Source organism: Drosophila mauritiana, chromosome 2R (assembly GCF_004382145.1).
Source record: "Drosophila mauritiana strain mau12 chromosome 2R, ASM438214v1, whole genome shotgun sequence".
NCBI lineage: Eukaryota > Metazoa > Arthropoda > Insecta > Diptera > Drosophilidae > Drosophila > Drosophila mauritiana.
In genome coordinates this window covers 1978934-2005162 of record NC_046668.1, presented here as the reverse complement: position 1 = coordinate 2005162, position 26229 = coordinate 1978934, and the positions used below count along the sequence as shown (strand labels likewise).

General features: G+C 37.5%; 2 protein-coding genes and 1 long non-coding RNA gene across 7 annotated transcripts; 2 read left to right on the top strand and 1 right to left on the bottom strand.

Moving 5' to 3' along the window:
- Nucleotides 1-1571: 1571 nt before the first annotated feature.
- LOC117135679 lies at nucleotides 1572-4650 on the bottom strand. The gene is made up of 3 exons (XR_004459052.1): nucleotides 4507-4650; nucleotides 2538-2865; nucleotides 1572-2300 (listed from the first exon to the last, which is right to left on the bottom strand). It is a non-coding gene; the product is annotated as an uncharacterized LOC117135679 (long non-coding RNA).
- On the top strand, nucleotides 4028-25082 carry LOC117135676 (putative serine/threonine-protein kinase STE20-like). 5 transcript variants are annotated; one of them, XR_004459051.1, is made up of 5 exons: nucleotides 4028-4346; nucleotides 13948-14376; nucleotides 17363-17593; nucleotides 23563-24214; nucleotides 24280-25082. XR_004459051.1 is itself a non-coding variant. In XM_033296074.1 (4 exons), exons 1-4 carry the CDS (start codon nucleotides 4040-4042, stop codon nucleotides 24297-24299), a joined length of 987 nt encoding a protein of 328 aa, XP_033151965.1. In that variant the 5' UTR covers nucleotides 4028-4039; the 3' UTR covers nucleotides 24300-25082. The 5 variants fall into 5 exon arrangements, 4 of the variants coding, with proteins under 4 accessions (XP_033151965.1, XP_033151964.1, XP_033151967.1 ...); XM_033296074.1 differs by lacking the exon at nucleotides 23563-24214; XM_033296073.1 differs by having other exon boundaries at nucleotides 23563-25082.
- On the top strand, nucleotides 8403-10194 carry LOC117135677. The gene is made up of 2 exons (XM_033296077.1): nucleotides 8403-9587; nucleotides 9656-10194. The coding sequence occupies exons 1-2, from the start codon at nucleotides 9387-9389 to the stop codon at nucleotides 9815-9817; spliced, it is 363 nt and encodes a 120-aa protein (XP_033151968.1). The 5' UTR covers nucleotides 8403-9386; the 3' UTR covers nucleotides 9818-10194.
- Nucleotides 25083-26229: the final 1147 nt, after the last annotated feature.

Sequence of the window (26229 nt, the reverse complement as noted above, 5' to 3'; positions counted from 1 at the left end):
GTGTGAGATTCTCGATATACCTTAGTTGTGCGTCCGCTTCCTCTTTCTTAAGCGCTTTGGTAAGCCTGTGAGAAGCTGCTTTTAATTTACTCTTTGCGTTTGGTGATCTGTGCTCCTGCCACTCCCTTCAATGTCGTCGTTTTTCAAGCACAAGCAGTTCAATATCTGTCTTGTCTTGTTAAACTTTATACTGCATTATTATTGTCTTGTGGAGTTGACGCTTTTGCTGCTGCTTGAAGTATTGATTCTATATCACCAGCAAACTGATCAATGTCTTGCTCGGCTTCCAGGGGGCTAGAAAACCTGGTATGGGAACAAACATATTTTATGTACCTCGCCCAGTTGGTCCCATTGCTTGTAAGCCAACACGGTCGCTCGATGTGTTGTAGCTGAAAGATGAAAGAGCACCGGGCAGTGATCAGATGAGAGTTCTGAAAGTGCTTCATCTGTAATCGTTGATTGGGATATCCTTTTTGTGATGGCAAAGTCAATGAAATCTGGAAGCTTCATGAGATCTGGTGGCCAGTATGTAGGCGCTCCCGGGGAAACATAGTTAAGTTTGTGTTGCGGTTTGATGATTGCGTTGTACAGCTGTTTTCCTTAAGGGTTCGCTATCCGAGATCCCCAGTACATGTGCTTGGCATTCCAATCGCCAGCTGCAACAAACCTTTCACCAAACGAGTCAAAACGTGTAGTGAATTTTTCCTCAGAGATTGTGAAGCGAGGTGGGCAATAGACAGCAGCCAGAGTGAGAGCATCGTTATGGCATTGGAGGTTTATAGAGGTACATTGTAAGCAGACTTCTTGCCAATTACCAAGAAAGTGGTGCTTAATTCGCAATCGTATTAGTATCCGGGTGATTAGTAAAGTTTTTTTTTTTTTTTTTTTTTTTTTTTTTTTTTTTTTTTTGGATGTATTAATTTAAAACTGTCCTTCGCGGACAATCATTAAATTTGATGACTAAACTTAACGGTAGAGAATTAATTGATTACATAAATTGTTGCGAAACTATACAATAACTGTCGATATTGTATGTATGATGTATATAATAATGTATGTATATAATTTAATTTAATTTGCGTGTCTAATCCCAGAGAGGTCCAAAGGGTGTGATCGGTGCAGCCTCCTGGTGCGTTGACTGGTGTCCAGCAGGTCTTGTGCCAGGTTGTTTGGGTGGTCTTGAAGCCTCTGCATGTACTGCCTGCTGCTTTTCTTAATCTCATCCTTCACCCAGGGGAAGCTGAGGACCTCGTGTATAGTGGCATTATCGTGGAAAGGGTGAGCGTTTGTGACTGTGCGGAGCGTTTTGTTTTCGAATGTCTGGATAATGTTGATGTTACTTTTCGATGCAGTGCCCCACAGTTGAATGCCATACGTCCAGATTGGCCTTATGATCGCTTTGTAGATAAGGAGCTTAGTGGAAGTCGGTAGCTCAGATTGTCTGCCCATCAGCCAGTAGAATTCACGGACTCGGTTCTCCGCCTGTTTCCGCTTCTTTAGCAGGTGTGGTCTCCATGTAAGTCTCCTGTCCAGTGTAAAGCCAAGATAATTTGGATTGGCTACCTCTGGGATTGGGAACCCGTTGAAACTGACTGGTGGGCAAGTGCCGCGCCTAGTTGCGAAGGTGGTAGCGGTTGACTTGTCGCTATCCTGGTAATTGGAAGTTGTACTTTTCGGTAAGGTGAGTCTCTGAGAGTAGCATAACGTCAATGTTTCTGTCGGCTAAGAACTGAGCAAGTTCTAGCTTGTGCCGCGAAACGTCATTAGCGTTCCAGGTTGCTATTATTAAGGGAGTCATTATCCTGTTTTAGAAGAAACGAGCATTTGAATAAGGATGTTTTGGTTCCTCATAAGCTCTTGCATAGTTCCTTGCATGAAGGTCATGAAGTCTTTCATGCTTTGCTGCATCGAGAGCATAATCGCTTCAACGCCAATAGGCTGCTGTTGCATGTTCTGTGTGTTTATTTGTTTACTTGTGTTTATTTGATGAATTTTATGCTGGGTGCTGGAGGTGACTTCTGTAGGTACTTGGATCACTGATTTTAGTACACTTGCAAAGGAAGAATTTGGATTGTTCGGTGGCTGGCAGACGAAGGGATGTTAGTTGTAGTTGGTTCCATTACTTTGTGAGTTTTTGGTGTGATACGATCTCGAGCTGAGTCCACTCGTTTGTTTAGGCGACTCTTGAGTTCCTTGTAAACAATGCATCCTCGCCAGTTGGCTGTGTGTTTTTTGCCACAGTTGCTGCGTAACTTAATTGAACTATCGTTTTTATTCTTAGGACAGTACTGTGGGCATCGCTGCAAAAGACGCAGATGGATTTTAGAGTGCAGTACGCTTTGGTGTGGCCATATTCTTGGCAGTTGGTGCACTGCACAGGTTGCCTGCGCTTGTGTGGCTCTTCTACAGTTATTATTCGGTGCAGTAAATACTCGAACGGATACAACGGCAGCAGATCAGTACCTCAAAAACGATGGGATGTGGGAATGGGTGACAAAACAGGAGCCAGCCTGCGATGCCTTGAAGAATTTACTCACCGTAGCACCGATTCGCGAATGTCCCGACTTCGAGGAGACATTTCTACTGCAGGCAGACGCCACTGATTATGGTGTTTGCGACGTCACCTCGACCTAACTACGAGGGGACACCAGCGACAGCGGAGACGGCCTCGACGGACAGAAACCCACCGCCGCCGAGGAAGAACCGTGAGAAGAGGAGGAGGACGTCTCCTCCGGGGACCTACCGGTCATCCAGATTTCCGATAACGACGTCCTGGGCGCGTACCGGTACAGGTGTCCCGGGATGGCCGCGTGAGAGTCGCGCCCACCCCGGAGTTAGGAATGGAGTGTGAGGAACCCTGGTTACCTACAATTTTATATAATAATGTAAATATTATAATAGGTAGCGAATAAAGACATTTGACATATATAAGTTAGCATAGGCAATTAGGTTAATTAGGTTAAGATATTGTGGTTAAGGGAATCATTTTTTTCTCAATTTCGTCCCCGATATCTATTGATACCCCAGAAAAATAAGGAAATATTGTGTTCGCATATTCGAGTAACGGATATCTGATAGTCGGATAACTAGACTGAAACATTCGCTCTTGTTTTTATTATTTTTTTCATTGTTATTATTTGTAAAATAATTACTATGTAATCATTATCACGAAATCAGTTGTATGTAGCAGGTAGAAGGAAGAGTTTCCGAACATATTCTCAGTTATTGTGTATCTAGAAGAAGAAGAATGTTATATGAGCGGTTTTAGGCTCGACACTTTTTGCCTTTGCATTTCCAAAAGGTTTGTCAAGGAGGCTGACTTAACAAACTGAATTTTTGATTTACTGAGAGACGCCTAAATGCGCTACAGTTCTGTAGTATATGATCTGCTGAATTGCTTGTGGCTTGCTGTTGGAGGAACACGATTATGTGGCTAGCTCGACAATAATTTTTCTTGCTTTGGCTTTGGCGATTCTTCAGTTTATAAATATCGGCGACTTAAATATAAAATTCTCATAATCGAGCTGTTCTTCCCATTTTTGTTTGGACACTGGGTCGAGTCTATTCAATACCCATAAAATAATAAAATAAATTACTACTTTAACTATAGCTCTTAAATTTTTTTTAACTATTGCTCTTAAATTTAAATTTTTAAAGCGGCAGAATAACAATCCAGAGATAAAAACGAAATAAATAAACAAATATAGACGAAAATATTAAGAATGTGAAACAAGTGACATAGTATACCATTAGTACAATACATCGAGCTTGGAAAGTCTTAAGTTAAAGTGCATACTCAGGAAAGACAAACGAAATCTTTAAGAACATACGACACTCACGACATCCCTTATAACATAACATAATAATAATTTACAAATTTTACAATTAATAGAACACATTTAAACATCATATAAGCTTTTCTAGTTGAATATACCTTGTGGAATTGTGGTATAAGCTGGTTCATGCTCTTTATGAATCGGATAAAAATGATGTTATCTAACGAAGGAATTAAATTGTAGTAGTAAGTTACGGTCAGATAATGATGTGCAGTAACAATATATCTAACTACAAGCTGTTAGAAATACTTAAAAATGGAAAGATTGGAACGGTTTACAAAGCAGAATATTTAAACAATAAATGCTTGGCTGTTAAAAAGGTTTCTGTGGATCAGCCAATGGAAAAGCTTAAAATATTGTTTAACGAAGTTTTAACTGTTCGTCGGCTTCAACATAGAAATATAAATACTATCGTCAGTTGTTTTTTGTACAAGCAGTATGTTTATTTGACCTACAATTTTATGTGTTTTGGAAATTGTGAAATGCTGCTAAAGAACGTGTATACTTCTGGTAAATTGTAGATTAAGTTACGACTGTTGTGAGGGCAGAAACTTCCCTCTCTTTCCAAAAATTTAGTTGAAATTATTATGGTTGTTAGATTATATTCAGTAAATAATAATAACAGTAAATTAATAGTAATAATAACTTATATAATTTATTTTTTGCTTACTAACGAATTGTGTGGATGTGAAAGAGGAATAAAGTTCATAAAACTAACGCAATCGTTTTTTTATTCTTATTATTGATCCGATTTCGATAAATTGTAAACGGAAATTTTATTTTGTTAATATTTCTAGACAGCAAGGAAGATATCTATCAATTGTTTAGTAATTTTTCGAGTGTTTCAATGTCAGATGTTTCATTTGCATACAATTAGAACAACAAGATGCGTAACGTCCATACATTGGTACTTGAATAGTGCAAAACTATAGTTATAATTATAAATAATTAAAACTATAAAAACTATAAAACTATAACTAACTATAACTATAAAACTATAAATAAAAGATATTTTTATTATTTTAAAAGAATGTTATTGCAACTGCATGACCGGGTGCGCGTGCAAGCTTTCCCTATTTGTTCTTCCAAAGCATCATCACATTAATAAAATGTTTTTTTCAGGGGTTGTTTAATGTCTTGGGTTGCTCGTGAATTGGCTATTTTAGCCTGCGCGAATTTAGAAAATTTATTTATTGCTGTGAGGATTACTTATTTACATTTGAGGTAAAAATCGACGTGAATATTTTGCCCTGGGTATTATGGTTTTGGTGAGCTTTATAGCTCTCGCTTATTTGGATGTCTTTCGAATTTTTGTTCTTTGCAGGTCTCACATTCCTTTGTTATTTTTATGATTTTAGCTCTCATTTGTGGAAAAATACTTTTTCTAACAGTTGCTGTCTGTTTAAGCTGCTAATGCGGTGTACTCTCCCTTGGTCCGATATATTTGCGTTTAACTATTCTTAAGAGAATCTGTTTTTGTACTAATCAAAAAGTGGATACATTTTTTGAAGTTTCCCAAAGGTTTTCTCGTCGGTATATATTCCATTTATGTCGGACGGATTTTACCTTTCTTTTAGGATTTTTATCATATTTTTTGAATTGAATATTGGTACTGTACTGTGTCTGTGATATGTTGGAAAAGCAATTTCAAATTTGTAGGATTTTTCTCCCAAAGATAGCATTATTTGATTTTTGAAAACATTTATTGGTTCTTCTACTATAGGTATTAGGTTTTTTGGGAGAGCTGAAACTACGGTGCATGGTTTCTGTCATTGCATTTAGTTCTCCATGCGTTTGCAAGGGAGGTCTACTCAATGCATCGGAAACCACGTTTGCCTTGTAAGGTTTGTGCAAAAGTATAGTAAGTATGCATTCTTCTAATTTTACTTTCTATCTTTTTATTTGGTTGTGATCTGTGAATATCTTTATTTTGGTTGGACCATACACAAGATTTCGAGGAGTTTGTATTGACCAAATTATGGCCAGCGTTTCTTTTTTGTTTGGTGCGTAACTTTCTTCTGTCTTACTTAAGGTTCTTGAAATAAACATTATTGGTTTGTCTTCCTCAGCTAATACGGCTCCTAAGACGTAATCTAAAGCATCGGTGGTCAATTGGAATTCTGTACTATAATCTGGATATGCCAGCATGACTTCTTCGGAAGCGAGAGTTTGATTTAGCTTATTGAATGCTGTATGGGGCTTTGCGAGTTTCACATAATCTTTAATGAAGCTACGGTAAAGCACTGACGTTGCTATAAGGGAACGAAGATCCTTGATGGAAATTCTACGAAGCCATAACTTTTTCGGGATTATTTTTTAATCCAGTGTCGGCCACTAAAAACCCTAAGAATTCAACTTCTTTTTTTAAGAATTCGCACTTCTGAATATTCTGAATTCGAATGTTTGCTTCTTCCAGAATATTAAATATTAACTGTCTATCCTAATTTTTGCTAATGATGATGTCATCGATGTATACGAAACACCTAGTTCCTGAATGTTCTCCAAGGATATCGCCCAGCATCCGTTGAAACATTGAAAAGGCATTTTTGAGGCCAAACGCTAGTCTGGTAAACTCGTATTTTCCCTGGTTAACTGAGAATGCCGTTTTTTCGAATACGGATTTCCATTGTGGAATTTAGTGAAAGCAGCTTTTGAGGTCAATGACTGAGAAAATATTTTTCTGTCCTAGTTGTGCAAATACATTGTTAATGTCCTGTATGGGGTATCTGTCTGGAATGGTAACCGTGGGGGTCTAATTATGCGCGTTTGCGAGTAGCTCTTGTATTTGTTTTTCTATCTCTGGTCTGAGAGCCTCTGGGTACGGGTAATGTCTTGAGTATATTGGGCTCTCGTTTGTACTTCTTATAGTGGCTTCTACTCTTGTTGTGTATGTCAGTTTTTCGTCTGGGTCCCCAAAAAGTTTTTTAAAATTTGAGCAAATAGTTCTTAAATGTCTCAATTCTGTAGAGTGTTCTACTTGAGTATCTAATTTGTTGAGTTCGCGTGAGGCTTTCTGTTTTATTTTAATTTTTTCTTATTCTGTATTAAAATATACCCCTTTTGCATATTAATTTGGGCTTTTACTTCGCTCAGTGTATCGTTTCCGATAATGGCTTCGATGGTCTGAAGGTGGTTAGTAGATAAAATTTGATAAAAGTATATCTCAGGACGAAGGGATTGGCAATTGTATGGTGCGTTATAAGAATTGAGCCCACAGAGTTAACGAAAAGTGGTTGGTTGTTGGTTTTTAAGCTAATCTTGGTTGGATATAATTTTTGTTGTATCCGGTGTCTATCAGAATTTTGATCATATCTCCTATACCTGTTTAAGATTGGAATTAGGGTAACGAAGAGGTTCTACTCTAAAAAATGTAATCCAGTATATTTGGTTCTGTTCATGTATTTTTTCTTTAATGTTTTTTCTGAATACTTCTAGATATGTCCATAGGCTCTGGCCTAGGTTGTGGCTTTGTGGCCGATGGTCTTGGTGGATGTTTTAGCAGGTTGCCAGAGTTTTGTTGGTGGCTGTCGACGTGCGTCCTCTACCAGGGCCTTTTCTTGAATAGGTTTGGATATTATTTGCGTAGTTGGTCCTAAATTTGTAGTTTCCAACTTCTCGCATAGCTGAAGTGCTGACGGGAATTTGCGGGTTCTTTGGTTCCCAACAGTCTGGGCAAGTCGCCGTTCAGGACTCTAAGTAAGGATTTCAAGTCCCTGTAGGGACAAGAAATTTTGTTCAAAATAAGGGATAGGTGGGTATAAACAAAGACACATATTCTATTCTATATTATTCTAGTGTCTTTGGCTTTCCTTGCAACAGCGAAGTCATTTGGTATTCTAGTGTTGTCACATCCGCGTAGTGTGCTGTCAAACATTTTGAGATAGCTGTCCAATTTAGGGGTGCTGTAAGATTCCAGGACTGAGGCTGAGTTACTACAATTTTGTTTCCGATAACGTTGAGAATTGCGTAATTCCTGATCCTACTGTTGATGAATATATTTGTAATATTGTCTCTGCTCTTTTTCTCCATGAACAAAATTCTCTAATTAGGTTATTTGGGTTTGCCATGATTATTTATTAAAAATTTCTTACTTGGTATTTTTTGTTAAGGGCAAAAGTTTTATTTTCTCAAAGTATTTCTCTTATAGATTTTGAAAAAAAAAAATTGTATATTGTCAAATTATTTTTTATATATGTTTTGAATTTTTTTTAATTTTTGTTAAACATTTCTATATAGTTATACCCGTAACTCGTAGAGTAAAAGTGTATAATAGATTCGTTGAAAATTTTGTAAAGTATATATATTCTTGATCAGGATCAATAGCCGAGTCGATCTAGGCATATCCATCTGTCCGTATGAACGTCGAAATCTTAGGAACTATAAAGGCTAGAAGGTTGAGATTCAGCATACAGATTCTAGACACACAGGCGCAGCGCAAGTTTGTTGACCCATGTTGCCATGCCCACTCTAACGCCCACAAACGGCTTTACACACAAACTGTCTGTAATCATATTTTTTTTTTTTATTTATTTATTTATTTAGAAGCGATGAATCTATACAATGCAGTAACGGTAACATAACAGCGCAATTAACAGATAAATGATAAAACCAAACCTCGCACTAAGCATGTGAGGACTTACAACTATGTCTCATATTTCGAGGGGGTCTTTAGGGTTGTCCAAGTGTTTTGGCGAAACCCTTCCTTTTTAATCTCCTTAGAGGCCTAGCAGGGAGTAAGCGTCTAGCAGTATACTGTGGTGTCGTCTAAGTCTATCTGTGATCATTGTCTGATTCAACATTTGATAACCAATAGAATATCGGCAGTCAAGTACTCAGTGCGCCAGGCGATGTACCCACCGCGCATCAGGCAGCCGATAATATTACTTAATCATTTTGTAACTGGCCATCAATTAATCCACCGGATTGGCTTATGGGGACGAGGATGGGATCAATGAAAATTACTTATATCCAAGCTTGCGTTATCCCATGGAAGATAGGGACACCGATAACTTTTCGAGTGGTTTTAGAGAAAAGCACGTGCAAGTAGAGCGCAAGTATACTGCATCGGACGCGAATATAGACGCTCAAAATTCGGGGCAATTGTCAAAGTAAGAAATCAAAAACATGCAATGGCTGGCCTTGGAAGTTTACAAACTGTTGACTTGGCGTATCTAGACAAATGGACATCGTACTTAGAGCATTTCAACTTGTTCCTGCTGGCAAATGAGGAAAGAGCGAAGAGCGAAAAAAGACGCTTGCGCGCCGCTATATGACTTATTAACATCACTAACTCACTAGAGTTAGTGAGCTGGAGTTGCCTTTGTCTCGAGATTGTTTGCCACTTATGCGCGATAAAAGGCCATCTACAACGCGTCTGTCGCCGTGCGGAATCGCCGAGGGACAACGTACATAAGTTCGTTTCATTCTACAGGCGCAGGCCAATGAATTAAGCCGGGCAGAGCATCTCCTAGGGAATCCGCAATTCATAATATACTGCCTCAACGCCGCACCTGTGTACTCGAAGTAAATTCTGGGTCTCCTGTGACTATTATGAAGGAATCTACTTTTCACTATATCTGGCCCAACGGTAGGGCAGACCTTAATAGATGCGATTTGGAGTTAAACGATATCCAGCAGAATCCACTTCCAATGAAGGGAGTCATCGATGTTTCTGTTTGCTTCAATCAAAAGCATATCGGAAATCTAACCCTGGTTATTGTCACAGGTGGCAACTGGTTTCAGGCAATCCAGGTAAAATTCTCCATAGCGAACAATACAGATATTCATTCAGTTCTTGATAAGTTCAAATAACTTTTTAGCTCAGAATTGGTAAAACTTACTGGACCACCAGTACGTTAAATGTAGACTCAACCATCAGACCCGTTCGCCTACCACCACGACCATTGCCGTTTGCCATCAAGGGACTGGTAGAAGAAGAAATCAGTCCTCTGTGCCTAACAGGGTATTCTAGAATCTGTTGAATATTCGGAACGGGCAACACCAAGTGTACCAGTTAACAAAAAAGATGGTTTTGTCCGGTTTTGTGGTTTTGTACAAACAATAATCACACACATGGGGGCATTTAAGGTCAACAGGCTACAATTTGGTATTGCATCGGCACCAAGAATTTTTCAAAGCTGCATTGAGAAGATCCTGCTGGGGATACCTGGTGTATTGCCATATTTCTATATTTTGATCACAGGAAAATCTGAATAGGAAAATAAACACGGAAAATAATAAAAGGAAGTTTTATTGCGTTTCGCAAAATCTGGATTGCGCCCTCGTAAACTTTGGTAAACCATCTATTGAGTTCCTGGATTTAAAAATAGACGCATTAGGAATCCGGCCTTCAATAGACAATTTTAAAGAAATTCAACAAGCTCCCACACCACAAGATAAAAAACTATTACAAGCTTTACTCGGATTGTTGATTAGACATATTCGCTCTGCTCTTTTTCGCCTGTCTACAAACGGGAAAGCCGAGCGAATTGTAAAAAGCACCAAAAACTTTCTTAAGAAGTCTGACCGTAATGCAGACATCAACCTGAACTTAGCCACACACTTGTTCCATCAGCATAATACGCCGCACGCGACCTTCAACAATTCAATGTCTGAACTACTGCTGAATCGAGAACTTAAAACCAGTACCACCTAGTGATCAACCATCAATGCAACCAATGCGCTACGTAGATCTGAGCGTAGTAGACGACGTCCGGAAATATACGATCCATCCGGGTGTTAAGGAGTGTTGTGTATGTATATTCAAATTAGTTCGCCCAAATTTGAAACAGCTGTAAACACACGGCGTAGTCAGATCAATCAAGCAGCCAATAATATTACCTAATCATCTTGTAACTAGCCATCCAATAAACCACCGATTAATATTAAGGCTTGGCGTATTTAATAATAAAGTATATATATTCTTGATCAGGGTCAATAGCCGTGTCGATCTGCCCATGTCCGCCTGTCCGTATGAACGTCGTGATCTCAGGAACTATAAAAGCTAAAAGTTTTAGATTAAGCATACAGATTCTAGAGAAAAACCCGCAGCGCAAGTTTGTTGACGATTGTTCGATATTTTTTCATTATTTAATTAGTCTTGTAAATTTCGGCCCGAAAGTTATCTTCTAGCGCAGTTCGCACACATACACACTTTCTCGCTTATTGTTTTAACACGCACAAGCATGTGCGTTATAATTTTAGATTTTTACATTATCAATATTACGCGAGCGGAATTTATGTTCGTAACGCATCTTGTTATTCTGGTCGTAGTCTCTTTGGTTCTACGCTGTTCAGCGGTACCCGGTGTCATAAAAAACACTAGCACGTAAATTTTGGTGCGATAAAATGGGTATCAATTAACACATTCTTTTATTCAATGGTAACAGCGAGACATTTTTACCGTGACAAAAATTGTACAGATATCATACATTCTTGAAATATTGTAATGGTAAATCCAATTGAACAATCGAATATTTTCCTTTAGAACGGAAAATGATATCGGATAAGAAATAATAATGCTTTATGCAAATCGCAAAATACATAAATATCGGGAGGTAATTAACTATAAATACTACTGCATCCGATCCTTGTAATCGTGAACGGCAACAATCCTACTGCGTTAGAATTATTGCATTTTGAATCGCAATCTCTTTTTCCAAACAGTCGGATTCTACAAAACACACAGCTAGCAGGCTCGAAATATTCCACTTCAACATTGATATCGGACACTGGAAAATTGTACAAAACACTCAGCTAGCAGGCCCTCACATTAACGAAGGAACTAGTCTTTTTATGAGCTTCTGTGCGTTGCACAAATACGTTTAATGCTAGGGTGTCGCTGATGCAGAAAACTCGTTTGAGATGGGTTGTGTCTGGAGGTTGTGTACGGCCAAGTGGAACTTCCTTAATAGCTTCTCGCGTTGCATCCCAGAGCCCTGAGGAAATGTTAATGGAAGGCTTGATGTTCTCTTGCAACGCTTCTGAGAAGTAGAAAGTTGTCCCAATAGTAAGGTCTAAAAGGGAAGAGAGACTTCGCCCGAATGCCCTCAGGTGATTATTCTGTCCGGTTGCCGACCAAATTATCAGCAGACCATGCGGAGGTTTCTATCTCTTGAAAGGAAACTTCCAATTTCAGGTCCAGGTTAGCCAGAATAGGGCTACGAGATTGGTCACTGGTTACGAGTTGAATGTGAAAACACCACCATGCACAAGGATTTGAAACAGCACACGGTATTTGATGAAATAAACTAGCACTAAAGTTGCTAACATAAAAGTCCAAGGCACCACAGGAATCGGCTGGCAAAGCCCTGTACACTACTCGACTACCAATGAGCCTTAAGGCAACCGAGGGACCTCATTCTTCAAACTCCTCAAGGAGGGCCAGTAGACACTGACATTCATACAATTTTTATTGTCCCTTTTTGTTAATTATAAATTTAGATACAGCAAACTTTTGTTAGCCGTTAGCCTGCGCTCCCAAATTGGCTAAATTCATAGCTGCCAAAGTCACAAAAGGGGAGTTGGAATTCCCGTATGCATTTCGTAAAACTCTCTCAGTTTTGACCTCAGTCGCCTACTTACAAGTTATCCAACCCGTAATTTATTAACAAATTTCAAATTCGAATCTCGGCAGCATTTCCTTTGTCTTTGTTTTTGTCATTGCCTTTGCCAGCACTTAGCTACGCTTTAAGATAAATAACCAAACTTAATGTGAACTCAGCTTTCACTTGGAGAACAAGCCATGATCAACTTATTGCGCTTCAATCAAACTGCATTAGTTAGCAAATCTAAATTTCAAAATGCAGTGAAATAATTTCAGCATATTATGTTTATTTTAAAAAAAATTGCATTATTATTTGGCTTAAGAATTAGAATTAGAACTTCATCAGTTTGATTCGGGACAAGATCGATAACGATTTCCAATTAAGGATAAGCAAAAAACCAGTGTCGTGTAATAGTAAAAGTGAAAAAGTTTATCATCAAAAAATATTATATTATATTAAAATAAAAATTATTTTTTTAAATAATTGAACAGTAACAATTGTAATTTACATATGCCGCCTGCATACAAACGTATTCAAACAGGTTTGGCCCTTTCGGCGTCAAATAAACTAAAATAAACAAAGAATAATATAATATAATATGAAAAAGCTCATTGGCTAAACAAAGAACTATCAACATAAAATGATTAAAAAACAGCTTAGTTGCTGTCGAGTCACGCAGCCGCCAGGAATTACACCAAGATCTCCGTTATCTAAGCTCCCCTCTTTCTCATTCTCTCTGGAACTCTCGCGCCTACACCTATAGCTTAGCGTTCTGCTGTTCGCTCTGCATTTAAGCGTAATAGTCACAATATAGAATACGGCACCAATATAATTCTATTATTAAAAATCTCGCAAAACAACAATATTTTAATAATATGTATGATATAAGTTATACGAGTATTTTATAGTTTTTGTACCCGTTACTCGTAGAGTAAGAGTATACTGGATTCTTTGAAAAGTATGCAACAGGCAGAAGGATTCCTTTCCGACCCTAAGTATATATATTCTTGATCAGGATCAAAAGCCCAGTCGATCAGGCCAATTCCGTCTGTCCGTATGAACAACGAGATCTCAGGAACTATAAAAGCGAGAAAGTTTAGATTCAGCATATGGATTTTAGATGCAAATACGCAGCGCAAGTTTGTTGACCCATGTTGCCGCGTCCACTATAACGCCCACAAACCGCACAAAACTTCGACGTCCACACATTTTTGAAAAGCTTTTAGGTTTTTCTTCGTTATATTGTTTGTCTTTCCAATTTTTATCGGTATACCAAAAACACTGTTTAGATTTTTCTCATTTTATTCCCCAATAACTGGGTAACTGGCTTAAAAAGATTTTTACTTAAAAAAAATAATGCTATTGATTTCTACTCTGCATTGGGGGTTACTCTTATCATTTTCTTTTCTTATATTTCTACATTACTAATCTGATTTTGGCAATTTTGCTTAAGAATTACGATTGTGGTTGGTTCTATGTATTTAATTATAGCATTCTCTCTTTTTTATTATTGATTTAACGATACATTCTCAAATTTGTTTGTAATGCACCTAAATATTTTTCAGGGTTTCCGGAGGTTACAATTGCACTAATTTTGAAGGATGTATTGTCAGCACTTACTTATATTCACTCCGAGCATTATGTTCATGGATCAGTAAGGGCTAAGCACATACTCTTAAGTCCCAGAAAAGCTGTTCTATCAAATTTTAGATACTGTCAAAGTTTTATTAGTCAAGGTGAAAAAAAACCGTTTATATTTGGATCAACGGTTGGAATAGAAAAAGAGTTGTATTGGACAGCACCAGAAGTTTTATATCAAAACCTTTCTGGTTATACTGAAAAAATAGATATTTATTCCATCGGAATTACTTGTTGTGAAATGGCAAACGGGTTTCAGCCCTTTAAAGACACAGAATTAACATACATGTATATTGAAAAAGTGCGTGGAAGTCTGCAAGTGCTACTGGATAAAAACAGCCTATTGGAAAATCAAGGTAATTTATAAATTATAAAAAATTATAAAATTATAAAACTGTTCCATTTTTTAAAATCGTGAGCGTAGGAATTATATCGACTTGTGGGCGTAACATCTTTTAAAAAAACTGGGGTTGCGCTTACGTCTTCAGAAGCAGCTTTTTACAAAAATTTAATGAATCTGGGCTCGTGCCTCTCAAAAAATGTCCGCTCCTCCACTTCTCTTACTGCTATCTGTCCGCTCGGCTGACGTAGTCGCTACGCAGCGGTGGCTTTGTTCTGCTGAAGCGGTAAACACGGTAAGAATCGGCATATTCGATTTGCCTTGATGCCGCTATGCGGATGTGTGTGTTTATGTTTTGAACATTGTGCGGGTGGCGAATGCGGCACCATGTTTTAATGGACCGACTTTCGGCAAAGTTCTGGCGACAACTAACGAACAAGTCGTGAGAACCGAAACATAACGCGATCAGAGGTGTGCCCAATATGTAATGTTTCCCACGTGCACTGTCAGGGTAGATGCGCTGCACACTGGAAATCAGATTTGTCAGCAAGCTGTTAGCAGCAAGTAGTTATTCTATGCCGCCAGCGAGGAAAGATGCCGGTGCAAAGGCGAAAAATGCGCAATGATGAATGGAAAATACCACGTCGGAATCTAAGCTGTGTCCATTCAGCCGTAAACAGACGAACGATGGCACAGTACGATGGCACCCTTTTATCGTTCCATGTTTTTGGGTGTTATTACCCGCAAATCGTAGATTAGATTAGACTAGATACGCTTAAAATAATGTAACAGGTAAAAGGAAGCGTGTCCGACTATATAAATTATATATATCCTTGTTTAAAAATACTTACCGATTAGAAATACATTTGTTTAAATCTTACTCATTCGGTAAACTTTAATAGAAACTGCATGTGTGAACAAGTAAATATTTTAATACAGAAATATATAATTTTAATTTGAATTTGGTCCAAATCGGGCAGTTATATAATGTAGCTTTAGAATTAGATTGAAATTATGTGGTCACAGTTTCATTGTTTTTGTCAAATATTGTTATACGCGTTACTAGTAGAATTAAAGGGTATACTAAATTCATTGAAAAGTATGTAACAGCCGTAAGGCGTTTACGACTATATAGAATATACATATTCTTGATCAGGATCAATAACCGAGTCGATCTGGCCATGTCCGTCAGTCCGATGAACGTCGAGATCTCAGGAACTGTAATAGATTGACGGTTGAGATTTAGCATACCGATTCTAGAGACATAGACGCAGCGCCAGCATCTTGACCCATTTTGCCACGTCCAAACTTTTGAACCGTTTTTCGAAATTGTTTCATAATTTTATTAGCTTTGTAAATTTTTATCGATTTGAAAATTTCACCAATTTCTATCGATATTCGTTTTCCACGAGCTAAGTAAGGGTGAAGCCGACTATAGCATTCTCTCTTGTTTTAAATATGTTTTCTTCTGCAAATAGATTCTCTCAGTGTCTCAATTTAAAGACATTACCTTCCTAGATAACATATCTTTCCAGCTATTAAATTTATTCAAAATCATAACTGAAATGTATATGTATAACAGCCTGCCCTTCCAGCGGCGGCCGCTTGTCGTTAGTGGGAGGGGTGCCGGAACTACGGTAAAAGGGTGCTTAGAGCACTCTCGAAAGGTAAACATTTTTCAAAGATATTAAATAACCTTTGAATGCCCCGGTCGAACCTTGGGAACTGGAAGGTAGCGCTGCTGCTCAATGGCCAACAATTGATTTTTGCAGAATAAATTCCCGCCTGTTAAAATATACACACAATAAAAATTTAGACCCGTGACCGTTTTAACGGCGAGGGAAACACTTGATCTATATATTTCACAACTTTTATTTTTTTATGCGGCGCAGGATGTTATACGGTTCGATTAGAAAAGAAACGGAAAGGAAGCTCACCTATGGGCCTAGACCATAAGCGGAAATTATAGACTTACATCTTTTTTTGGTATATTTCAGATATCTAATACCGCATTTAATATGACCCTTAATTAGGCGCACAGAGCTAAGCTTGAACGTATTATAGCTTTTCTATTAGGAACATACTTTCACTTCACTTCACTAATTATTTTTCTTCAGTTTATTGGATAGTTTAAAAATGAATTTTCAAAGCTCATCTAAATAAAATATTGTATACATATTTAAAGCTTATATAAAACCGTAAATAAAAATAAAGCAAGAATAATTAATTATATAGATTCTATACTAAAGGTACCAAAGTGATCCGAAAAACAAGAAAACAGTTTCTTAAAATTTCCATATTGTATCATTTGGTTGAGGGCTGCACCGAGCGTCACAAAATATTTCATCTGCAACGAGAGGAAAAATTTATATTTCTTACAGGAGGATGTTGTCATTTCGAATATGGTGTTCCTGTAATGGTTTTCAGGATAGTGTACTGTGCTTGCTAAATAAAATCGATGTTATTGATACTCGCGTCATCCAACAGCTTTTAGACCAGACTCGAATAGGTTTAGTTATACCCGTTACTCGTAGAGTAAAAGGGCCGAGTCGAGTCGATCAAGCCATGTCCGTCTGTCCGTATGAACGTCGAGATCTCAGGAACTTTAAAAGCAAGAAGGTTGAGATTCAGCATACAGATTCTAGAGACAAAGACGCAGCGCAAGACCAATTTTGCCACGCCCACTCTAACGCCCACAAACCGCCCAAAACTGCCACGTCCACACTTTTGAACCGTTTTTCGAAATTGTTTCACAATCTTGTTAATTCCATCGACTTGTAAAATTTTTTTTCTCACGCCCACACTTTTGAACAATTTTTTTTTCTCATTTTATTCCCCTGTATCTGTTGATATTCCAGAAAAATGATAAAAAATTTCGCGTTCGCATTGAGTAACGGGTATCTCATAGTCTGGGTACTCTCTTGTTTCAATTTTATTGTTTTTCTTGCCCATTTGTACATAGGCCTTCAGTTCTGCACAACTAAAGATTCTCTTAATTTTAGGTTCACTGGAGCACACAAATAAACGGATTGTTCGTGATGTAATTGTAAACAAATCATTTTCAGAAGACTTCCATCAATTTGTTGAGCTATGCTTAAATAAAAATCCATTGTCTCGATGGGCAGCATCAAAATTAATGACACACTCGTTTCTTAAGCAATGCCGGAATACCAGTCTTTTAGACCAATTAAAAGACTTAGGCAAAAAAATGTCAAATTTTAAAATAAATGAACGTAAGTATGCGTGACCTGACAATATATATTTATGAATTAAACTTGTTTAATTTGTTAAGCTTTTAGGGAAATTATATACTCACCGCACTAATTTAGCTATCCTAGGGCTTGCTTTCGACATCGAAATATTTTCTGTCAGCAAGCATCAGCAAATTGTAACTTAAAAGCGTTACGTATTTTAAGCTAATACATTTTTTTGCATATTTTTAAAAATGAAACGACAATTTAAATGTACCTATTTTAAAGTAAATTATTTTTTAAGTTCGTTGCAGCTCCCACAGCAGGCTCTGAATTTATGTTTATGACACATAGAATAATGGGGTAAAAAGGTAGTTGACTGAGTTTAGACACCAAACTATTTGTATTTGTGTCCACGTTTCACGAAAGGAAATTACAATAGAGACTTAATGACTTAATAGAAGAGCGAACAGCAGACCGCTAAACAAAAAGTTCAAGTGCGAGAATGCAAGAGAGGCAAGCCTAGATACTTCCAAAATTAGGTTTAGTTCTTTTTGCCATTTTTTAACCCGACTTTAATTAAATATTAGAATATTAATAACTTAATTGCAAACAGATCTAAATATTCAATTTAAAATGCAACAAATGATATAGATTTGTTTCGAGGACGCTATCTTGCCGTTCATCTGCCGCGATGTTGAATTCTTTAGTCAAGCTAATTTCGTGCCTGATAATGAAAACTTCTGAAGTGTTCGCGAAAGTAGCAGCTTAGTATTGTAACGAACGGGTTTTCATCGGTCGGCTTTCTATGAGTTGCAGCGGCTAGCTCAGATAGTTTATGTGTTTTTCCCACCCAATTTTTGATTTGTCTGATAGCCCCAAAAAGAAGAATACAGGGTTTCAGATTTACGGCAGCTTAATTAAGGGCACACTCGATATTTACTCGGCGTCATTCTCTCGCCATCCTTCCCTTGTCGTCATGTGTCGTCCACGACAATGGGCCGAGTTTCGGCTTGAACGAGAGCTAAGATATTATGGTGGCGGAGTCTCAAGGTATGTCGTCCGTTAGGTCGAATCGGAGCTCTTCTCAGAACTTCCTTTGCAAACACCCGGAAGCACACGTCTATTATGACCGCTCCTGTTACAGGGCACCATTCAAAAACTCCACAATACCTTTCCGACCACGCCAGGTCCTTACCGTCTCCTCCTGCAGTATCCTCTCCATGTGAAACGTTGGAGCCTCAGAGTTGTAAACTCTCTCTTAAGGTCCAGCAACGTCTAAGGTCTGCACTGTTAACTGAGTGCCCTTGGCCGACTCGAGTCTAAGGTCCAGCGGTACCATGTTCCAAAGACCATTGGTTACCGTTTGACCTGGATGAACTTGACTTCTTCCGCATTCCATCTTCACTTTTCTATTTACCCTGGCTCACGGCAGAATGCGCGCGAATCGAGAAGCTATGAGCAAAGCGATTTGATGGCAGAGTGAGAGCTTTGTGAGAAACGAGCTACATTGCTCTCTTTTAGTTATTAATGTGAAAGTGATGGATTCCGACGAAGAATTTTTTGCATCAAGCGCAACTATTAAGTTTCTGTTAAAAAAAACTGGCATCCACCCCCTTAACTCCAGTAGAACTAAAAAGGGCGAATTCAATAATTTATATAATGACTTTCAAAACCACCCAGAAAGGTTCTGTACAGAATGTAGAAAAATCTTCAGAAAATCAGAAATCTTCGGCTGCTGCTGCACTGCAGTTTGTTATAAAACGCTGCAAATATTGAAGTCATTCAGCCCGCATGAACATCTGAAGCTTTTTTTATGTTTTGTTGGGAAATTAGATTCGAAAATTAGTTATCAAACGATTGGCGGTTTTTGAAGCGTAATGAAAATGTCTCAAATAAATTGGGTATTTGTGCTATTTGAGTACTGTGATTTACAGAGCACCCAACACAAGAACCAAAACATGCAACGAGATGGACTAAGTCTCACCAGGTATGCAGATCGCTTAATTTGATTTGTTCTACGATACGCAATCTTTATTTCAATCCAGTAATTTCGTACTAAATGCAGTAGGAACATAATCCGTTGCTTACCATCAAAAAACATAGATTGATATGAATGTCTATACTCGCGGAAGGACCAGGAAAGGAAAAAGGTTTCTTCAAATCGAAAAAAAAATGGAAGACGACAGAACATTGAAAAAGTAGGCATGTATAAATTATAAGTCGTTGGTTTATTTTAATTATATTTATTTACCACTCTCCCGTTAGAGAGCCTCGGAGTATGATTTAAAACTAACTTAAGAATTCGGTCCCGGTTCAACTCCAGGCCTCTGGTCCGCAGCAGAACTGCTGGCAGAAGGCCAGGTCAGCACTTCTGCGTCAGGCCGATCACTCGCTCCGCGAGTGCTCCGTGCGGGCTCCGGGCAATTGCACCTGGAGTACGCGATCAGCAGTTTGTTTAGTGCGCGTGCAGACCACCGGATATGGCCTGCAATTCAGCAGTTTCACTCCGTGAGAACTGCTTGTGTTAACTTATATAAGCTAGGATATATGTAACAATAAAAGAGCCGTTCAGTTGCAATTATCCTTCAAAATGTATTCCAGCCAAACCTGCAACAATTATAATCTTTTAACATCCCTGTCACTTTGTTCCGAGACTAAGACAAGTAAAAAATGTTTCAGCCATGAACTTCCATGAATTTTTTAAATTCTCACTCAACTTCTAAAACGTGCAATTACTGTCATTTCTAAAATTGTACACTAACAAAACAAGAGAAAATGCTATTGTTGAGTTTCCCGACTATCAGATACCCGTTACTGAGCGAATGCGAAATTTCATCATTGTTCTGGAATATCGATATTGGGGAATCAAATGAGGAAAAATGTAATACATGTTCCAAAGTGCGGGAGTGACCGGTTTGGCTTAAGTTTTTTGGCAAATCGATAGAATAACGACTAATAAAACTATGAAAATATATCCAACAATTTTTCAAAATCAATAGAAATTTGCAAGACTATGAAAAATTATCGAAAAGTTTTTTAAAAATGTGGGTTTGGCAGTTTTGGGTGGTTTTAGGGCGTGGGCGTGGGCGTATCAAAAAGCTTTATGGCAAATCGGTAGATATTTACAAGACCAATAAAATTATGAAAAAATATCCAAAAAATTTTCGAAAATGTGGGGGTCGACGTTTTCTGCGGTTTTTTGGCGTTGGAGTGGGCATGGCTGAATCTCAACCCTCTAGCTTTTATAGTTTCTGAGATCTCGACGTGCATACGGACAGAATGGGCAGGGCAGATGGACAGACGGAAATGGCTAAATCGACGCAGCTATTGATCCTGATCACAAATATATGTACTTTATACAGTTGGAACAAATCTTTTCAACGCATCTATTATACCCACCCAACAATTTTTCAAAATTGTGGTCGTGGCAGTACTGGGCGGTTTTAGGGCGTGATGGTGGAGTGGGCGTTGCAAAAATTTATTAAAATATAATTAAATATAAAAATGATTGGGACTGGCAGTTTTGGGCGGTTTGTGTGAGCGTGAGCCAAACAATTTGCGCTGCTCTAAGTCTCTAGAATATGTATGCTTAATCTCTAGTTTTTATAGTTCCTGAAATCTCGACGTTCATACGGTTGGTCGGAAGACGGACAGTGTCAGATCGACTCGACTATTGATACCGATCAAGAATATATATATTAAGAACATATAATATATAGTCAGAAACGCTTCCTTCTGCCTGAATCTTTTCAACGAATCTAGTATACCCTTTTACCAAAGACACTAGAATAACAAGATGCGTAACGGTTTGGCACTATGCAGCCACTTTTTTGGTGAAGGCCAAATTTGCTCTCTTTCCGCTCGCTTACGCTGGGAGCGCAATATATAAATATAATTTTCTTGCTTGTCTGAGTAAAAACAAGAGACGAGAACGCGTATATGTGTGCGTGTTGTGCCAGAAGACGATTTTCGTGCCGAAATCAATTCTGATCGAAGAAACGAATTTACATATTTGGAGTTGTGGCCAATTTCGTAGCAATATGCTGATGGCGCGCTATTCTTCCCACCCAAAAGTGCGCGCTTTTTAAAAATATCAAATTGGAAAAGACCAAAAAAAAAAAAATTTAACTGAAAGCTGAATATAATGCGCATTTTAAATAATAAAAATGGTTCATTTACATACATCATATTAAGTCAAATGACTTAATAAGTATACTAAATAATTAATGCAATATAACTACTCTAATTTGAAAAAGAAAGACATTACATTGAAAAATAAATATTTCATAAAAATAATTATTTTTTAATTTCATAAAAAATAATAATTTTATTAATAAAAAATAAAAATAATAATATTTCATAATAAAAAATAAAAATAATAATATTTCATAATAATAATTCATAAAAAATAATAATACGTAGTAAAAAATTAATAAAATAAATAAAAATATGAAAACAGTTTGTTGCAAAAGTCATATCTTCAGGCACGAAGTGCGGACACAAGCACTCAACAATCATTGCCTTATTAATTTTTCTCACGCCGCAAGCTGAATACCCTGATGACAAGTATTCTAATATAAAGTCATTTTCGAAATTTAATTTGTGATGTACATAGATTCGGCTATTACTATTTCTAAGCTTTATTTAAATAATAATAACGTTAAGGCAATGCAAAACAAGAATTTTTTGCATGGTGCCAATTGAAAAAAAATAATATAGATTTAAAGTCAACGAACTTCTAAGGTGAAGGGCATATTTTGTCAAATTTACTTAAAAACTCGAGAGAGCCTGGAGCCACCTCCAGAGTCACGGCCAAAAAATCGCATGCCAAAAAATTGTATGGCGTTACGCATCTTGTTATTCTAGTGTCCTTGCTTTTACTCTCCCTACGAGCAACGGGTATTTATTTATTTATTTAATTTATATTTAAGTCGTGGTCTCACTTTGAGGAGCGGACGATTAATTAAGTTATTTAATATTATAAGGACAGACAGTTTCTTGGGCGGATACCGATTGAGTTTGCTTAATTTAAAAAACTACCGATTCCCTTTGTTAGAAGAATTTAGATTATTTTGATGTTGATAATTCCAGAGTTATAAAAGAACTGATTATAAGAACAGTAGGGAATGCTATAGTCGAGTTCCCCGACTATCAAATAACCGTAACTCGGCTAGTGTGAATGCAAACGCTAAATTTCATAAATATCTGGGATATCGATAGATATTGGGGAATAAAATGAGAAAAAAACTAAAAATTGTGTAGGCGTGCTTGGTTCTGCGGCTTCGATAAAAACTTGCAATTCTAATAAAATTATGAAAAAATATCAAATTTTTTCAAAAATTCGGTTGTAGGGTGTTAGAGTGGGCTTGGCAACATGGGTCAACTACCTTGCGCTGCGTCTATGTCACAAGAATCTTTATGCTGAATCTCAACCCTCCAGCTTTTATAGTTCCTGAGATCTCGACGTTCATACGGACAGATAGACAAACGCACAGATGGACATGGCCAGACATGGCTTTTTGCGTTACATCGTTAGAGTGGGCGTGGCAAATTTTTTTTTGGCAAATCTATAGAAATTTACAAGACTTATAAAATAATGAGAAAAATATCGAAAAATGGTTCAAAAATGTGGGCGTGGGTTGGGCGTTAGAGTGGGCGTGTCAAACATTTTTTTTGGCAAATCGATAGAAAATTAAAAGACAAATAGCAATGTCAGAAAATATCAACACGTTTTTCAAAAGTGTGGGCGTAGCAGTTTGTAGGCGTTAGAGATTAAATTTGGTAAGAACAATATAATATCCTGAGAACCATTACTTTTTTTTCAATCGAATTCTATTTATTTCGGTTGCAAAAGGAATCGTTCAGTCAATTCCTCTGAACTTAACCTAATGTGTGTATTAAGGTATATGAGACCAAGTGGTTTCTTGATTGAGAACCATTACAGGAGCACCATATTCTAAATGACAACATCCTCCTGTAAGAAATATAAATTTTTCCTCTCGTTGCAGATGAAATATTTTGTGACGCTCGGTGCAGCCCTCAACCAAATGATACAATATGGAAATTTTAAGAAACTGTTTTCTTGTTTTTCGGATCACTTTGGTGCCTTTAGTACAGAATCTCTATAATTAATTTTTCTTGCTTTCTATTTTAAGGGTTTTAGATAAGCTTTAAATATGTACACAGGGTGCGGCAGCATATTTTCCTTTTATCAGAACTCAATGAAAACTATTGTAGGCATCGGCAAATATATATTTATTTTTACAATGTAGGTCATGTCTAAAGTTTTTTATTTATATGTATTTTTTTAAAGATGAAATCTGATAGGTGACTTCCCCCATTCTCTATACAGTGCGTAAACCGATTTCTGGCGTTTTATCGTGACTCTAGAAGGTGTTATGTTGGCTATTTCTTCTTGGATGTTGGTATTTATATCTTGTAGGGTTCTTGGACGGTTCGCATAAACACGGGATTTCAAAAAAAACCAATAGAAAAAAATTAGAAGGGGACAGATCAGGAGAGCGTGCCGGCCATTCCAAATCGCCTCTAATTGAGATAAGGCGCTCTGGAAAGTGTGTACTCTTGAAGTGTGTGCTGTAGCACCGTCATGTTGGAACCAAGTGTCACCCAAATCCAACTCTTCTATCCGTGGAAAAAAAAGTTCTGTAACATGTTTATATCCGAATTCACTGTCACTGTAACCTCATTTCCTCCTTATTTTCCAGAGACCAATAATTCCATCTGAGGAAATTGCACACCACACTGTGAACTTTGGTGAATTCAAAGGAGGCCTTTCAAGCAATTTTCGAGGGTTGGTGTCAACCCAGTAGCGCATGTTTTGTTTGTTAACCGACCCACATAAATGAAAATGGGCTTCATCACTAAAAAAAAAACAATAGACACACGCGTTCATCCGAGAATTGAAGTCACGTTCTGAAAGTTCCTGCACTATCGCCGCCATCTTATACGGATGAAATTGAAGATCATCATGAAGAATTCTTACAGAACGATCGGATAGTCAAAGGGGAGATGCGTGTTTGCACGCAGAACGCCGTGGAGATCGCCATATTGACGCTCTCACTACAACAATGTTCTCAGGTGATCTAACGGGTCGAGGGACTCCATTTCTTCGTTTTGACGCTCTTACAGTTGCCTGAATGTAGTGCGGTCTGGGACGGGAGCCAACGGGGCTAAATTAAAGCGATTCCGAAATGCACGCTGTGTTTATTTAACCGACCATCCGCTTGAAAAGTATGCCTCAACGACAAAGGCGCGATCTTCACTATTTCAACACATGACGGAGATTGAACCGTGTCGGGATAAAACTTTACAGTAGCCCCTCTTGAACGGGACCACCAGCGTTTTGTTAAGACATCAACTAAAAAGCTAAGATATGCTGCCGCACCCTGTATATTACCATAATCAAATCAAACACATACTAGTCTTACCATTTTTATGTTTATCTAACTGAATGAAAACTGATGAAAATAATCTGAATGAACAAATAAATTTTTATATGAAGTTTGAATATTATATATATATATAAACATAATCAAAGCAAAACAATTACTAGACGAACTATTTACTATGTTTAGTGAACCTTTTAAATTCTTTATTTGATTGAACTAATTATCTTCCCCAAATGCTGCTGCAATAAAAGAATATGAATACAATCATTAAAAAACGCACGGACTCGTCTGAAAGTAATTTTTCATTTAATTACATTTTTAATCAATTTGTATCAATTTTTGAGGAGGCGTGCTGAAAATACGCACTGGATTAAACCATTTGGAATCGTCATATAAATTTCATCTTTTAGTCCTCCGTTTAAAACGGCTGTTTTGACATCCATCTGATGGATCAGTAAATTATATTGTTTTGAAAAAGCTAAAACATATCTAAAACTGCAACTGGTGCAAAAGTCTCATCATAACCCATCATATATTCTATATACCAATATATGTATAGTAACATATCCATACTACACCCACAACTCCCCAACCGCACACACTATTGTAAACACTTACACACAAACATAAATGATTAAGTACAAAATGTAATCAAAGATCGAGAGCCCTTCGATTAAGATAAGCTATTATTTATGCACAGCATCATGTTCCAAAGTCTAGACTCTGTGGTGAGCCAATGTCACCTAAACATTCGATCACTTGGCGAGGAAACTGAAGTAACAAAAACTTCCGCCCACACAATCATCTCAGGATTCTCCAATTACTCAAATTTTTCGGGAGCTCCTCTCTTTACGGGAGAAAAGACGCTTATAACTTTATTCTTTTAAACTTCCAATCCAATCTGCCTTTATAAACGCAAACATGTCTCCATGAGTTAGTTAAGTACTGAGTACGCTATCAATTGCGATAAGCTCACTTCAACTTCGAAGTCCATTACCCAACCTAGTGATAATCCAAAGGCTCTAGTTCTTCCTATATTGGAATTAATAAAAACGTTTAATAATACATAAAAAACCAAATTTGTTCCTTTTTGTGTTCCAAATACCAACATTCAGTGGTAATATCCAAGAGCTCAGTGCCTTTATCCAAAGGATCGAGTTCATACTTCAACTTTACCCATCAACCGATAGATTGCAGTAGATACCCAACGAATATCCCAGTTATCCGGAGCAACAACTTGTCCAACCCTAATGAATGCGCTCATCA

What these genes read in the sequence shown, in the direction of transcription:
- LOC117135676 (XM_033296073.1), top strand. Translation starts at nt 4,040, where the DNA reads ATGATGTGCAGTAACAATATATCTAACTACAAGCTGTTAGAAATACTT. An exon ending in CAGCCTATTGGAAAATCAAG is followed by an intron (nt 14,377 to 17,362) that starts GTAATTTATAAA and finishes TCTTAATTTTAG; the next exon opens with GTTCACTGGAGCACACAAAT. An exon ending in AAATTTTAAAATAAATGAAC is followed by an intron (nt 17,594 to 23,562) that starts GTAAGTATGCGT and finishes CTCTCGTTGCAG; the next exon opens with ATGAAATATTTTGTGACGCT.
- LOC117135677 (XM_033296077.1), top strand. Translation starts at nt 9,387, where the DNA reads ATGAAGGAATCTACTTTTCACTATATCTGGCCCAACGGTAGGGCAGAC. An exon ending in ACTGGTTTCAGGCAATCCAG is followed by an intron (nt 9,588 to 9,655) that starts GTAAAATTCTCC and finishes ATAACTTTTTAG; the next exon opens with CTCAGAATTGGTAAAACTTA.